Raw genomic sequence first — 16752 nt, 5'->3', positions numbered from 1 at the left:
GGGAGTTGGGAGTTGAGGTGTTATGATAGGTGAGATGTATTTGAAGGGAGTGTAGGTGGTGTCTAGGGGTGGAGTTAGTCATGCTATTTTGGGAGTATGTCTGTTGTGAGGGGATAGGAAGAGATAGCGTTCAGTGGAAGTAGAGATGTAGATTTGAAAGGGAAGATGGACAGTGGAGTTGATAGCTGATAATGATATATTGGTGGACTGGAGGTGTATGTGGGTGGGAAGTTAGTGGGATAAGCCATGACGGTGGTAGTTTGTTTGGGTGGTATTGTGAAACGATGGGGGAGGATGGATGTGAGGTTGTGCATAAAGGAGAACGTGGAAGGATTAGCCGAGAGGTGAGATAGATAGGATGGAATATGGATAAATGTATGTCTAAAATGTGGTGATCAGAAATCATAGTGAGATGATAAATGAAGTGTTGATGTTTTATGGTTATGATGAAGAATAGGATGTGGAGTTCAGTAGAGGAGTAAATAACTATCTTACATCTGCTTACCTGTTGCGGTGAGTTTTTTGGGTAGAGTTTCTGGCTCTAGCCCCTTTCTTGGCCCTAACAGACCCAAACAGCTTCCTTTACCTAACACTCTTTATCTGGACACCCTAAACCCTTAGTTTAAATAACCCTAGTGATCAGGTGGCCTGGCTCAATAGGAATCCTGGATGCCGATATGAGCTCAAGCCCTAAAATCTAATTAATAGAAAACCTGGACCTGGCAACAAATAGGATCTCAAGCCCAACAGCCAATAGAAACCCTGGCTCTAGGAGACATTGGCAGCTCAAGCCTAAAGCCCTTCAGCAAATAGAGATCCTAACTTGTCTTCTTGCAGACTTAAAGACTTATACACATTTTGTGCTGGAAGGGCTGAGGGTCTGCCCAGTGCTTAAAAGCCTACCTCCCTGCTGAGAGTGAGGAGTTGTTTACCTGGCCAGGCAGATGGAGAGACTGTCTAGGAGGAGAATCTCGGAGTGTTTCTAGGCAAGGAACACATTGAGAAAGGGAAATCAGGAGCCTCCTGTGCTGCAGTGGGTCTCAGAGTTGCTGTATGCGGTTCCCGTCAAGAAACGCATCAGCCCCGTTTGGGCTGCAACCTCCGAATGTCTTGTGATGCGATTTAGATTTGACCATCGACTCCATTTTGTTTGAGTGATTCGATGTTGTGCCCTGCAGTAATTGCAGGGCAGCGCAGGTGTTTTTCCTCACAGAGGTTGTTTTTTTCTCTATACTAGCGAAGGGTCTGAAAGTGCTGGAACATATTCTGTGGGATGTGGACTTGATAAGAGTTCACAAGGCTGAGACTGTTTTTATCAGAGTAGTGCACAAATCTGTCTCAGAACAAACATTGGGAGTGTGGCCAGCTCCTATGGGTGTTTCAATGCAGATGAAGTGCAGCCAGTGTTTAATTTCAGAACAGAGAGGAGGGGGTTTCTAGAACCTTCTTCTTTGGGTGTTTTAGGGTATAAAAGACGGGGATACTTGGCGCTCAGGTAGGAGCTCGCTTGTGAAGCTGACACGCTATCAGGATCTGATTTGTGGTTCCCATCAGGTCTCTTTCCTGACTGATTTGAGGACTCCCTCAGCCATACTGGCGAGGATGATGAATTCAACTCAATCAGTGAAGTATTCTACATCTTGATTATTTAGCTCATGTATACATGCTCCGTTAATGCATTGCAAATTTCTTTAGAAATCTTGACCACCTGACAAATGCATTTATCTTTGTACATACACATGTTCTGCTGCACTATTTATATGCTTATCGTAAAATGCATGAGAAATATGGTCAGTTAGAACAGGAACGTGCGCAGATGGAAAAGCAGTTAGTGGAAGCCAAAAATACTTCCACAGTGTTGTTATGACAAAATAAATTGTCACAAGATAAACTCAACACTTACCAGACTGTGGCTGAGAAAGCTGCAGTGCGCATGGCGCAGTAAGAGATTGGGAAGAGTTAATAAAAGGAAGGTTCATTTAGCTATTGCCAAATCAGGGTTGGACTGGAATCCTGATGAATGGGATGGTAATATCTGGGATTCTTCAGTGTTTTCTGGTTCTCTGGAAGAATGTTGCCAAAATAGTGGTCAGGGTGAGCCAGTAGAGCAGAACGTCATCAATGCACAGCCCATATATAGATGGAAGATACAGACTGGTCCACATTATCCTCCTCTGGGGGCCACAAAGGATTTTCTGGAGGAATTCACTCAGAATAAAATTTATGATATGCACTGATTTCGGCAGAGACCTGGGGAATCGTTGGATATGGATGGTACGATTGTTTGATACAGGAGCCTCGGGAGTAATACTAGATCAAGGAGACACAGTGAAATTCTATATACTCAGTACTGACCCAACTGTTCAGGAGCATTTTGGGGGTTATCAGGGCAACAATCAAATCACCTTATTGCGATTATAGGGAGCAATCATAAGTATCCTACCGGGTCAGACCGGTCACAAAATGATAAGCCCTGGTTCACGTTGAGAGATTCTATGCAGAGAATCAAGGAAGAGGGTATGAAAACCGCCATTGTTCTGGGTGATGATCACCGTTAGTTGGATGGACCGCTGACAGTATTAGTGCAAAATGAAATAATTTGTTTAGCTCCCCACCACCCTATAAACATGTGATAATGATCCTATTAATTAATCAGACAGGTAACCCCTTGAAAGATGTACTGGAGGCAGTCGAGGAGTTGGGTGAGTAGATAAAACCTGAAAGAGCCTCCCAGTCTGAGGGCAACACACATAACAATACGGTATCCCGGAGAGATATGTTTATGGCATTGCTGAAGGATGGTGTGAAGAAGGACCAGATAGATAGAATAGATGTCGAACCTGTGGAAGATGTATCGCAACCAGGGGCTGAACAAGTGGTGGCCTGGTCAACCTTGTGTGGGATAATCCTGTGTGGCCTGTGTGCAAACCGGATGGTAGCTGAAGAACGACAGTTGATTACTGCAAATTAAATAAACATACGCCCCTTTTGACTGCTGCCGTCCCAGACACCATCATCTTGATTGAAAGATATAGAGACATAAAGGGACTTGGTATGCGACAATTGATATTGCCAATGTTTTCTTTACTTTACCATTGGGCCCTGAGAATCCAGAGCAATTCTTTTTCTTGCAGAACAGGAGACAATTTACATTTTTAAAACTTCCCATGGTCTATGTACATAGCTCTACTATCTGTCCCCCGCTGGTGTAGAACGCCTGGATGAAGTACCTATGATTCCAGGAATGCAGCTTTCTCATTACATTGATGACATGATGGTGCATGGAGATACACAAAACAGGTGCAGACTCAGTTGGACAGAATTGTGGAACATTTGCAAAGCAAGGGGTAGGAGAGCAATTCCAAAAAGTTACAAGAACCTTCCCCAAGTGTGAGATTCCTAGAAATTCAGTGGAATCAGGGGCATAGGGAGGTGTTGCTGCAGGTGAGACAAAAGATAATGGAATTTGCTACACCCCGTAGCAGCATATCCCTCACTTGAGCCAGATTCTGGCCGCTTTGTATAAAAGGTGACTTGAAAGAAACATGAGTTTGAATGGGGAGAGCAGCAGTGTGCTTTTGAATTGGCAAAGGAGGCGATTCAACATGCTTTAGACTTATGGCCAGTACAGGAGGGAGACATTGAGTTACATGTGACAGTTCAGGGGCAATACGCATACTGGTGTATATGGCAAAAGCAGGGAAGAAAGAAAGTACCCCTGGGTTTCAGGACCAAAAGTCACCAGACACTGGAGAGCAGTACACTCCCTTTGAAAAACAGTTACTGGCGTGTTATTGGGCTCTGGTAGATACTGAACAGATGACAATAGAGCACAATGTGATTCTGAGGCCCGAGATCCCGATACCAAAACTCACTGAATAGGGCATGCACAAGAAGCAAGTGTTAAGTGGAAATGGTACATACTGGACAGGGCCTGATTGGGAACAGCGAGATCCGCGGCCCTGCATGAACAGGTGACACAGGCCTCCATAGAGGATGAGGAGGTGTTAGAGGAGGTGACGGAGGTAAGAGGAGTCACCAGTGAAGTGCGATGAGCCATTTGAGTCCTTGTCCCCTGAAGACTGGAATCATATATGGTTCAGCAAAGTATGAAGGGGCCAAAAGATATTGGAAGGCGTGTCATACATTACAGTAACAAAAAAGCTGCTTTCCACTACTGGAGAACGAAAGAGCAGTCATTATGCAGAATTGTATACTGTGTATCAAGCTTTAAAACAATAATTACCTGGGAAATGTCACATTTATACCGATTCTTTGTCTACTGCCAATGGGCTAGCTACCTGGCTCCCCACATGGCATGCACATAGTTGGCGAGTACATTGGAAGGAAGTGTGGGGCAATGAATTGTAGCAGTAAATTTGGGAAATGTTACAGCAAAGTACAATCACTATATATCATGTTGACAGCCAGTGACTGTCTAGAACGGTGGTTAAATTCCCTTGAAGACAAAAAAGCCAAAATCTCTGAAGCAGAAGTGGTGACACAGGATTCTGACTTCTTGGGGTGGCTAAGTGGACTCATCCAAAATGTTGACACCAGGGAGAGAAGACCACTAACTGGTGGACCGAAAATAGAGGGATGCATATTCCCCTAGATTTGATAAAAACTGTAATAATCCAGTGTCCTATCTGTCAGCACACACAACACAGATCTGTTCCAGAGACAGACAGGGGTCAACTAGGAAGAGGAAAGTTGCCATGGCTGATATGGTGGATTGATTACATCATATCAATGCCAATTATTCGAGGATGCCAATACACATGGACAGTGGTAGATACTTATTCTGGCTATTTAATAGCATATTTGTGCAAGCGTGCTACCCAGTCCAATACCATTAATACACTAGATTTGTTGATATTGTGTCATGGAGTTTCACTCCAGATCCAAAGTGATAATGGATCCCATTTCAAAGGGACATTGGTGCAACACTACTGTTTGCCGCACAACATAGAGTGGATTTATCGAGTTTCATATTACCCACAAGCTGCAGGATTGAATGAGAGAATGAATGCATTGTTGAAGTCTAAGTTGAGGAAGTTGTCAGATGAATCTTTGAAAAATTGGAAAGCTCATTTAAACGAAGCATTACAAATACTGAACAGTAGACCTTTGACAAATGCAGAGACCCTGTTGATGCGATTGTTAATCCCAGTGTTGCAAATACAACCCCATGTGGCAACCAGTACTGTTATGTATGAGTAACATCAGAGGCTGTAGGTCTTGATTTGCATGCTTTGAACATGTACAGACTGAAACCATGAAATATGGTACTCCTTGAGACAGGAGTCTGGATACAAGGTGAGATCAAAGTAATATTATTGAACAGGGGAGATGCTGATTTGATAATACAAACTGGAGACAGAATTGCTCAAATTGTGATTATTCCAGTGTATGGAGGAATAGTCAAAAAGAGGACTGCCCCAGCCCTCCTTACAGTGCGAGGGGAGAGAGACTTTGGCTCCACTGATAAAAACCTAGGTGCTAAGGTGTGGGAAGAATCCCCAAATCATCCCCCTCAACCAGCAGAAATCATAGTGAAAGCAAAAGACAACATTCTGTTAGTCATGAAAACCAGGACAAGAAAAATGGGAACATGTACCAGCTGATAAATATTACTTGCCAGAATAATCATACTTGGCTCTTTTACAGATCATACTACGAGGTGCCTTTGTGCTGAATGTGCTTTGTTGGTTGTATTTGGTCGTGCACGAGTGGGGTCGAGAGGGACCCCAACCCTGAAGTGATCGACCAACATTGTTGATCAACGCTTCTACTGCATCAGTCTGAGAATTATTCAGACTAAGAGTGCTGCATTCTTTTGGCACTGTGTCCTCTTAGTTTAAGTGAAAGCAATGCATGTCTGAAACCTCTACTGGTCCTTGTTGAGCTGCCACTACAGTAAAACATGAAACCTGCACCAGCCAGTGTCAGGCTACAACTTAAATGGTATATGATTTTGCACCAGACCGTGGTGTTACGCACCTGTCATACTGTGTGATTCCTTCAAATAACAGAATATGAATAAAGAGGTGTGCCCATCTATCCCCACATATCCTGGACAACTAAGGTAAAAGACAGAAAGCGGCAAAATAGTCACAGCACAGTAGTCGAGCTGCACATTAACACACAATGTATCCCATAAAGGGCTCTCATCCAGCCATGCAGGTCTTGCCTCTAACCCGGGACTGGGTTTGGAAATTATAGCCCTTACGAGATGTTACGCAGCGAGGGCGTGCACCATCTGTGATGGCTTCCGCCAGGGGGTCGATCTTGGCAGTACGTAACACGCGTAGTAGTCGAAATGCTTAATGTCGCAGTGTTTGTCATCAATAATGCATCACAAATAAGGCTCTCAGCCATCAATGCCCCCAACCTGAAATTGGGCTAGAAACTTATAGCCCTAGCTAGGAGATGCTGTGCGGCGTGGGCATGCATCAACGATGTCTGCTCCCTCCCAGGGAATGTGCTCAGAGGAGATTCATCCAGCTACTTCCAGAGCAAGGAGCAGCTGGTGGTAGCCAAATGAACACTTGTTTTAGGAAAGACATCCTCTGGTACACCTACCCCAGCTCCATGCTCCCTGGAATGGAGAGAGCGCAGAGGAGTGGTGCACTTCACGAGGAGGGTGGGTGTCCCAAAAACACAACCAGGACTGTCGAACACAGTCTGGGATAATGGCAGCCATCTTAAAGAGTGCGACTGCAGACTTAGGAAAGTGGTGGCCATCTTAGAATATTGCAGGAGTGCCCTGTGTGTGGGTAGGTGTCGCAGTTACAGAAAGAGGACTAGAGAACACAGTCTGGGATAATGGCAGCCATCTTAGAGTGTGGGGTGGTGCCAAACTAAAGACTGTAGGTAAGAGGCAGCCATCTCTGGGTGTAGCAGGGGTACCCTGTGTATGTATGAAAACACAGGGGAAGGAGGCTAGAAGGATAACCGCCCTCCCAATTACCCAGCAAAGTGCAGCTCACCTAGAAGTGCTGTAAATGGTCATCAGCAGAGATGACGCCCCAAGATGCTGGTGTGCACATAAGCTGTCTCCCTTCCGGATGCCATGTAAATATAGACCATGGGAATTCCTTGTTAAGCCAGTTTGAACACCCATCTTTGTTCTTTCTCGAACAGTCTCTTGACTCTGTCACTACTGTCAGTAACTGTCTCTAGTATCACTCATTTTTAATTGTTAGGTGTGTGATCCTGCAGAATGAAATGGTGAGTCTTGTAGAGGCTCGTTGACATCTAATAGTGCTCCATTGTTCGTTGATGCGGGTCTTTGCCATTCTAGTAGTCATGCCTATGTAGCGGAGGTCGCAAGGGCACTGAATCATGTAAATGTATTTCTTGGTGCGGCAATTGGTATGTCTGTATAGGTGCCAAACTCTGCCCACCCCCATAAATTAACCTCAGCGGTGTTCATGGAAAGGGAGCAAACATTGCAGTTGGCACAAGGGATAGTGGCCTTTGACAGGAAGCCAAGTTTGTACCACTGCGGTACCAGGGGCTGTGTTGCATCTAGGTCTGGTGTGGGCTACCAGATCCCTGATATTCTGGGTTCTCCTAAGTGCAAACAGCAAGCGTTCAAGTGACTCCCTAGCACTGGTCAGTATACGCCATCTCTTGCTAATAATCTTCTTGACTTGATTGCTGAGAAGTGTGAATGTGATGACACAAGTGAGTCTTGTATGTTGAGATTTTCGGGAGTCAGTCAATAAAACATCTGTGTGTGTGTTGTGAGCCATCTTTCTGGCCTGGGAAATCACCTTGGTTGGGTAATGTCGGTCCCTCAATTTCTTGCTCAGTGTCTGCGTGTATTGAAGTTAGACGTGTCACTGCAGTTGCGCCTCAATCTCAAGAACTGGCCGTATGGCAAATTAGTCCTCAGGGCTTTAGGATGATGACTGTCAAATAAAAGTATGCTGTTCCTGTCTGTTTGCTTCTGGAAAATGGATGAATGCAAAAACCGTCCCTCAGTACAATGCGGAGGTCCAGGAAGGCCACTTCTTCACACGAGATGGTAACGGAGAAGCGTAAATGTTGGTCAAGAGTGTTTACCCAATCCTTGTCCTTGTCGCTCTTCCAGACTACTAGGATATCATCTATTTATCTTCGCCAGAGTAGGATATTTGGGAGAAAAAAAAAGGATGTGAAGGTTCCAAGATGTACTGTTTCTCGAAGGTATACATATATAAACAGGTCAGACTAGGAGCAAATGTGCTGCCCATGGATGTCCCCTGTATCTGATGGTATAATTGTTCTTCGAACTGGAAATAGTTCTCTTTTAGAGCCAAAGTGACGCACTCTAGGATAAATCGGATAGGTGTCTTGTAATCCCATGTTGTAGAGAGTATCATCAACCGCTTCCAGGGTAGCATCCTGGGATATGTCAATATACAGGGCCTCAACATCAAGACATATCAGCATGACAGTGGCGCCACATGTATTGATCTGATCCAGCAGGACCAAGGCATCCTTATATATTTTAGGTAAGTGGCCGTTTGTTGTACTATGGGTTGTAGGAAGAAATCACAGAACTTGGAAAGAGGTTCAAGAATGGACCCTATACCAGACACTATTGGAGGTCCTGTCCCCTTGTGTACCTTCGGGAGACAGTAAAAGTAAGGGACCCTTGGTTCTCTTTTGTCCAGGAATTGCGCCTCTTGGTGATTGATCCATTCGACTACTTCTGCCTCCTCTGTCATTCTCCGGATTGTGCGTTGTAGTCGTTGGGTAGGATTTATCGTAATGCGCTCATAGTAGGAGGCATCACTGAACAGCCTCAAACATTCTTGTCTGTATGATGTGTCTAAAATCACTATGGCTCCTCCGTTGTCCACGGGTTTAATAGTAATCTCTGTGTCCAGGCAAAGAGAGCTAGCACCATAACCTGTCCAAATTACAATCTGCCTATGAATGAAAGAAGATGGATAGCTGTATTGTTAATGTGTTATTTGGCCATCAATACTCAATTTATAGCAAAAGTTGAATCTGCTAAATGAGATTGAAAATACTCGCCTAAGCACATGGCTGCCATCATTGCCTCACATTTAGATTATTATAATTGCCTTTTTCTTGGGGCCTTTTAAACAGACTGTCGCAAGACTCAAAAAATTCAAAATAATGAAGCAAGATCAGAAGTTCTGTTCCATCACAAGTTTGTTACACTTACACCGGTGTGTGTAACCATTCATTATAAGTGCCCCTATCTTTGCAAACCACACTTTTACTGGTACTCTACCTTGAGAGCTCTAAGATCTAAGACTTTGAAGCTTTGTGATGTCTAATGCTTTTTATAGGAGAACTCTGAACGTGGTTGTCATCTGCATGTTTTAGTTACAAACCTCTAGAATAGACTTCTTATTGAAATTAAACATTCACAAAATCTGGGTCTTCTAAGGGGCATTTTGGAAAGTTGGCTGGTTATCAGAACTTGATGTACTTTGCACAACTAGCACCACAGAACAACTTCCTACCTTTAGCTTAGATATGTTGTACCATTTATGGACTTTAATGTACAAAATAATAATAAAGGCACTCTGGTTTGGTTCCCACCTTTAAATATAGAATAAAGCAGTCAGAATTGACCATTATGATTGACTAGAGAGCTTGTCTGCAGTGTGTAAATAATTCAAATATTTAGTTTTTTGAGACTCTTGAATTATCTGTAAATTCTAAACCAAATCCAAGATCTATGCCAGAGGATGATACTGTGTACAATGTTCTAATCACAAATTGCCAAAATAATTGGTAAAGGTCAGTTATATAAATAATATGCTGAAGTTTGTTGCACTGTCCTAGATGATCGATTTTGCGTTAGGGAATATTTTAACTTTCTTGTTAACCCTGTAGATTATGCACAAATTGGAGAACCATTTTGACAGGTAAGGGCATTGTCTACTAATTAAACATTATCCACTTACTCGTGTGATGCACTTTCCTTGCAGCCGTGACTCTTATTTAATTCTAGTCATACTGGGAACATTGTTTTTTACACTTAAACATTTATTTACAGGAATAAAATGAATTTTGCTGCCAACAGTAGAAGTGATTGCATTGCCTTAGTAGAAGCATTTAAGGTAAGCATGCCTTTTCCTATAGCATATTTAGTAAGGTTGCATAAAGTACATTGCAAAATAAGCACACCTGACTCAGTCATTCAGATGCATAGTTCATCATTCTAAAAACGTTTTTTTAAATATGGCTTTACTTTTCAGAAATGAACATATCACTGATGCAACAATTGATAGAGACAAAAAGAAAGCTAATGCATGGATTTATGATGATTTTGTAGCTATCGAACATCTTTATTTAAGGGAATATGCATTGATTATTTTTAGTTGATTATCCTACTGATAAAGTTTCTAAGTTAAAAAGATAGTCTCCGTTCAACCTGCTATTCTTTTATATTTATTTAAGATCTTCTTTAGATCTGTGATACAGGAAAGTTATAATTTTATAGCAAATTTTTAGAAATTTAAGAAGGGTCACCACATCTCCCTTCTAAGGGTTCTTACCCATGAAATGCCATATTTGATGGTATTATGAGGAAGCCAGTTGCCAAGATTTGGATCCTGTCACTTAGATCAAAGTTTTCCTTTGTTAATTATTCTTGAAACTTGTGTGGAAGCAGCATCATAGCTTACCTGCATGCCATTGTTTATCTTCTACCGCTTGTTAAGGGCAACATGTACCTGAAAGGCATTGGGGAAGTAGCGCTTGAGTGGTAGTTGGATTGTTGTTCTGCGCTGCTGAACTTATGATTATGATATGAGTGTTACATCAGAAAATGTGCAGTCTCAGCGAACACATTTTTGTCCATAACAATATCAGCTTAGCTGAGTGTAACAGGCTGGCAAAACAATCACGACAGAACCATCTTAAATATGAAGGTATTTATTAGTTTATGGGGTGTTAAAGAAAATAAGGGAGGCTTGTAAGGAAAGAAACTAAATGTATGTCTGTTCTGTCACAGATAGATAAGGGATTTGGTTTGGTCATGAATGTTCAGATATCCCTTGGTTTACCTCCTTGATACATGGTTCTCAACTCCACCGGCTCCCCCCCACCCCCTTCCCTTGGTGTTGCAACCTTTGGAAAAACAAACAAAATGAGACTTTTAGCACTTGGTCTAATTGGGTTCTCACACCCCCAGGCACTGGCTACCAATTTGCAAAGCAAATTCCCTGCTGCAGGTGCGTACACTGCTTTAGTGCAGCTGATATAAAGCTGGAAAGAATGGTCTCTCACAGCCATCCAACAAGCACAATGAAGATACCCCGGCACCGTGAACACTATTACCACTCGATATGCATGTAATGTGTTACTTGCCTTGTGCTACAGTCCTGTTCCCCGAGTTTCAGTGTAATCGGTCCTAGCATCCTCTTCCCCAGAGCTGCAAGGCAAGCGTAGTGAAATAGGAGGCACCGGCCTTTCTTGCTCCACCACGTCCTCTGATGCTTTCTTGTGCTTGCTTCCTTTTCTGGTCTCCACGCTCCAGCTCCTTTAGGCTTTGTCAGTTGGGTTTTCCTCCTTCTTGGCTTCCAACCTCGCCACGTCTCTTTTCCCTCCGCTCCGTCCAATTGGGATGCCTTCTTACTCTCCTCTGCTGGATGTAACGGCCTCAGAAAAACAGCTGCACAAGATTACACAGGTGCGAGTGAAGTGATCGCCAGACCTAACCGCTCTTCCTCAGGCTATGACATCACAGGGGTCATCTTGAAATTCTTGTGATCAGTGTCCCTTCCAACCGAGGTAGATATGAGATGCAGCAGTTTCACATCCCTGTTGTGGTGATGCTACTGGGTTAAGTTTCTGCCTCATGCACTAGTGGATGGATGTGAGATAGGCGAGGATGGAACATGATAGATGTCTGGCAGACTTTTTAAGCAGGAGTGTTGCATGTTGGTGGTGTGAAGTGTCTGCATCAGCTTTTGTCACCTCTTTAGATAGAGATTACGGTGGGATCAAACTAGTTGAGAGAAAATGTAAGAACTTATGGTGCACATCTTGTAATTTGTTATGAATGGAAAGTAATTGGGTTGCTGCGCCCAAATGCTTTATACATTTTGAATATCTGATATCACTTCAAAATAAATTAAAGCAACTCTAAAATATTGGATGATAAATCACCATGTCATTGCTCAACAGTTCTCAAAATGCACTCCTGTTTCAGGTTTGCATTGCTCAGCATATTGCATTTTGAATAAACTGTTGTAGAGGAGTGAATAAGGTCCTAGTGTGTTGTTGCCACATTCATGGTTGTCAGTTGAACTTTTTATGTGCCTGTTGGATTATGCTTTAAGAAAGAAAACCAGAAATGCTAAAATTGGAATATCAGCAGTTTTTAGACTGTGTTGCTAGCACTTCAGTGGTATCGAGTCTCTGATACAGTTCTGAATTCAGTCTGTTCTCAAGTCAATATTGACCAGTCTGGTGATATTGACACAGATCTATGGCAATATGCAACAATTCTCTGCACTTAAACTATATGTGGATGTGGGACTTCAGGCAGTTTGTAAAATGTTGTTAGTCCCACGAGCCCAAAGTCTGACTGCCCTAAACTGAGTGCACCAAATGTATTAATTATTCTAGTTTCCTCTTTTAGTGTAGCATTGCATTTTTGCTGCTTCATACCCATTTTAATATTTCAATCAATGAATAAATCAATCAGGATTTAAAAAGCGTGGCTAATCACCCGATAGGGTATCCAAGCGCTTATAGGTCCCAGAGGCTTATTCAAAAAGCTAGGTCATGAGGGTCTTTCGGAATCCTGGAAGTAAGGTGACGGTCTGGAGGTGCATGGAGAAGCTGTTCCAGGTATTTGCTGTGACGTGAGAGACAAAGCTTCCTCCACTTTTGCTTGGGTAAATGCAGGGAGTATCGGAAAGTGAAAGGGAGGCAGAGCATAGTCTTCTTGACGGATGGAAGAAGTTCAGGCGGTGGTTAATGTACGCAGGTCCTTGGTTGTGTAGAGCCTTGTGTGCGTGGATCAGCAGCTTGAATTGACATCTCTTCTGTCTGGGGAGCCAGTGGAGTTGCCTGAGGTTGGGTGTGATGTGGGTTCATCGGCGAAGACCGAGGATGAGGCTGGCTGCAGCGTACTGTATGTTCTGAATTCTCTGTAGGAGGTGCCCAGCGATTCCTACGTTGAGGGCTTTGCCGTAGCCCAGTCGGCTAGTGTTGAGGGCCTTGTCCAAGGGTGCATCTCGTGTATAGAGATAGCCACTTGAAGTTCTTACATAGCATGCACAAAGTGAGGAAGCAGGTGGAGGGAGATGGCATTGATCTGTGATCTCAAGGTGAGTTGGTTTTAAATATTGATTCTGAGATTTCTGGCAATGTTGGAGGGAGAGGGTGTGGGTCCTAGCTCTGATGGCCACCAGGAGTCGTTCCACGTGTTGCTGCTGTTGCCAAAGATCAGTACTTCTGTCTTGTCTGTGTTCAGCTACAGTCAGTTGTTCTTCATCCAATCAGCGACGCTTGTCATGCATCAGTGGTTGAGGGGTTGTCAGTGAATGAGAGGATGAGTTGGGTGTGCGTAGGAAATTATGTTGAGACCGTGGGATTTAACGATGTTGGCCAGCAGGGTCATATATGCATTGAAGAGCGTTGGGGCTGAGGGATGAGCCCTGTGGGCCACCGCAGGTGATCTTCTTTGGTTTGAAGTTGAAAGGTGGGAGGGACATCTTACAGGTTCTTCCAATGAGGAAGGAAGTGAGCCATCTGAGTGCCTCCCCTTGGATGCCAATGTGGTGGAATCTTACGGTCAGCATGTGGTGGGATACTGTGTCGAAGTCTTCAAAGAGGTCGCGGAGGATCAAAGCTGCTGTTTTGTCCTCTGTTGAGGAGGGTTCGGATGTCGGTGGTGGTTGTGATCAGTGCAGCTTTTTGACCTCACTTAACAGTGTCTCATTGACTTTTGAGCTTAAATTGTTCATGTCATGTGAGTTGCAAAGTGAGTAATTCTCTCCCTTGGCATGTAGAAAGATACTCGACTATTAAGTCTAATTCAAAAGAAACACTTTATTGTTAGTGGATATTGAGAGAGAAGTGAATAAAGTATGTGGATTGGAGCTTTTTTCCTTCAAAGTTAAAAAGAAAGACATAATCATGCTTATAGCCTAGAAAGCAAACCTGAAGGTGGATAAACATCGACTCTCTCAAAATAGATAATAAAAATAATTTGTTATAAGTGTTTTTGCCTCCAGCACTGATTGTCAAAAGGTTTGGAAAAAGAAAGAAAAATGATGTCCACAGTACGCTCTGGGTCTTATACAATTCTCAATGGCTCTTTAAATTTCACTTTGGAATTCTCTTCACATGCCAATCCAGCATAGGTGGTCAACTGTAGTCTTGTTGGTTCTTAAACCCTATATAAGATTTTTTTCCCATTTTATGTATGGGTATTTGGCAATTCCTAACGTAAAGAATTTTTCTGGTTATCAAGTTCTTTTCTTGCTTTTTTTTTTTTTTTCTTTCTTTTTGAGGATCATCTCTGTCTCGGTTGATATGCTTGGTTTGAATGAGTCTAAAACTCTGCTGTTGAACCAATCTGTATTTCATACTTTTTGTCTCTTGTGAGACCTTGCAAAACCTTCTTGGAAAACAAAGATATATAGTTTTAACAGAAAGATTCTCATTTTACTTCAGAATGTTAATGCAGTAAATGAGGCAATAAGAATATAATTAAGGGGAAACAACATATTTGTCTTTCAGTACTTTATGAAAGCTGAATGAAGTTACATTGGAATTGAAGTCTAGTATAGAATATAACTAGTAAAGTAGGTGTAAAAATATGAGTACCTTATGTATAACATAGCAATTGAACTATACAGACAATAGAATAGGAGTTACGCCATACCATTTACACAATATTGTATAATCATTCAAGTACTCAGTTTACAGGGTTGACCGTTTTTTATCATGTTATAAATTCACATAACCCACTGGTATTACAGTAGCGTGTTTTTGCTTCTTTAAAATAAATGTATTAAACTTCTATAGATGCTTCTGCACAAATAGTGCACCGATTCCCAAATTGCTAACTATTTGTTAACTATTGGCTCTTCATGCTAAGGACAACTATATTTTCTCATATCAGTGTGTAAAGGGGTTAAAGAGGTTAATTCTACCTCTCTTCTTTAGGTCTCCAGCCCAAATGGCCTAACTGTTCAGTTTTGTAAATCTTGTCTGGACACCCTATCTGTTAAATAATTGAAATAATTTCTAATGTATCCTTAACTGGAGTTGCCAGATAATCTGCAGTGGATAATAATATTGTACCCTACCAAACTGAGTTTTACCCTCAAGTTGCTGAATAATCTCTCTCCTAAACATTGATGGAAATATCTTAGCCTCAAGATTAAATTCAGTTACACATACTTTATACAGACTGCTCAGTCTGGCTCCTTTAAAGTTAGAATATCAATAGATACAGAAAGGCTTCAGCAGCACATCACTGATAAACCAAAATCACTTTTTTACTTAGTGGTATTTATTCTTGGCATGACAGATAGGTATTTGGAAGGGATCCATAGAGTTTTACGAGCCACTCTACCAAAATACCACTTTGGTCCAGATTTGATTAGAAATATTATGGCAATACAAAGCCACTCAAAGGCCAACATTAGTAGATGAGATCAATTTAGAAGTTTCAATCTGAGACACATAACTAGGCATCATTTTTCACTTTTCTCACGTCTTTTTATACTGTCTTTGCATCTTTTCCTAATAAAGATCAGTAACTCAGAATACTGGGCAGTATTGTACTTGCTAGCAAGAAATGTAAAGTTGTATATCACACTCTCATTTCTTTTTGTAGCTGGTAAGTGTTTATCTACTTAGCTAAGTATCATTCCCCAGTACTGTTCAAGTTCTGGGCATTTGGTTCACAGAATACATATGAGGATTAAGTTTTGGATATTTTATTAAGCAAATGGATAACGCTGTATGATTATCTTGGCAGTCAAATATAGTTCAGTATTTGGTCACAGTGATTACAGCTGGCCTTGCTGAAGGAAGAACACATAACAGAGCAATACATTTGTCTTGGGGATTCCGATCCCTCAGCTACTGCTTGCACATTATCCAGACTTGGATGTCTGTTGCCTCCATAATCTCAGTCCAACTAAGACAGAATTCATTTTATTTATTCAAAACAAGATACAGTACAAACCTGGCTCAATGATATGACCCTTGACAGCTTCAAACATCAGATATTCACACTTGGATTCAACCTGGACACCAAGCACAAGGAACAAAACACAAAGGCAGGATGCTACCAGCTTTCCCTTCTAAAGAAAGTGAAATAGTTTCTTCCATAAAGTGCCTTTGGAAACTCTGGTCCCCTGATATTCCTGCATTTGTATGGTGGTAAAACCCTATTCCATGGCCTCCCAAACTACACACTTTCACCCTTCTAGGACATATTACAGGCTGTAACACGTCTCATCCAGGGCCTGAAGTAGTATGATCAAATTACCCCCATCCTGATGAAACTCCATGGGCTACCCTTGCAGCACAATACCATCTTCAAAAACAGCTACATAATTTACAAAGCTCTCACACCCAGCACCCCTGCGTATCTTGTTAGACAAGCTCACCATCTCTGGTGATTCTGAGCACACTAGCAGCTCAAGCTTAAGCAAGTTAAGTCAATAAACATGATGTTCCAATGAATGCAAGATACTGTGGTGCGAACTGAAGTATGATAAACACCTCAGCATAGTATTTCTG

General features: G+C 42.2%; 1 protein-coding gene across 1 annotated transcript in view; it reads left to right on the top strand.

Moving 5' to 3' along the window:
• TDRD9 (tudor domain containing 9) overlaps window positions 1–16752 on the top strand; it is a 2107755-nt gene that overhangs the window by 1088701 nt on the left and 1002302 nt on the right. The window contains exon 18 of the mRNA XM_069207577.1: window positions 10031–10094. Within this exon, the coding sequence (XP_069063678.1) occupies window positions 10031–10094 (64 nt within the window). The remainder of the gene's footprint in view (window positions 1–10030; window positions 10095–16752) is intronic.

The sequence above is a fragment of the Pleurodeles waltl genome, chromosome 9 (genome assembly GCF_031143425.1).
Source record: "Pleurodeles waltl isolate 20211129_DDA chromosome 9, aPleWal1.hap1.20221129, whole genome shotgun sequence".
Taxonomy (NCBI): domain Eukaryota; kingdom Metazoa; phylum Chordata; class Amphibia; order Caudata; family Salamandridae; genus Pleurodeles; species Pleurodeles waltl.
Note: the sequence above shows the minus strand (reverse complement) of the source record. Positions and strands in the feature narration are given on the sequence as shown.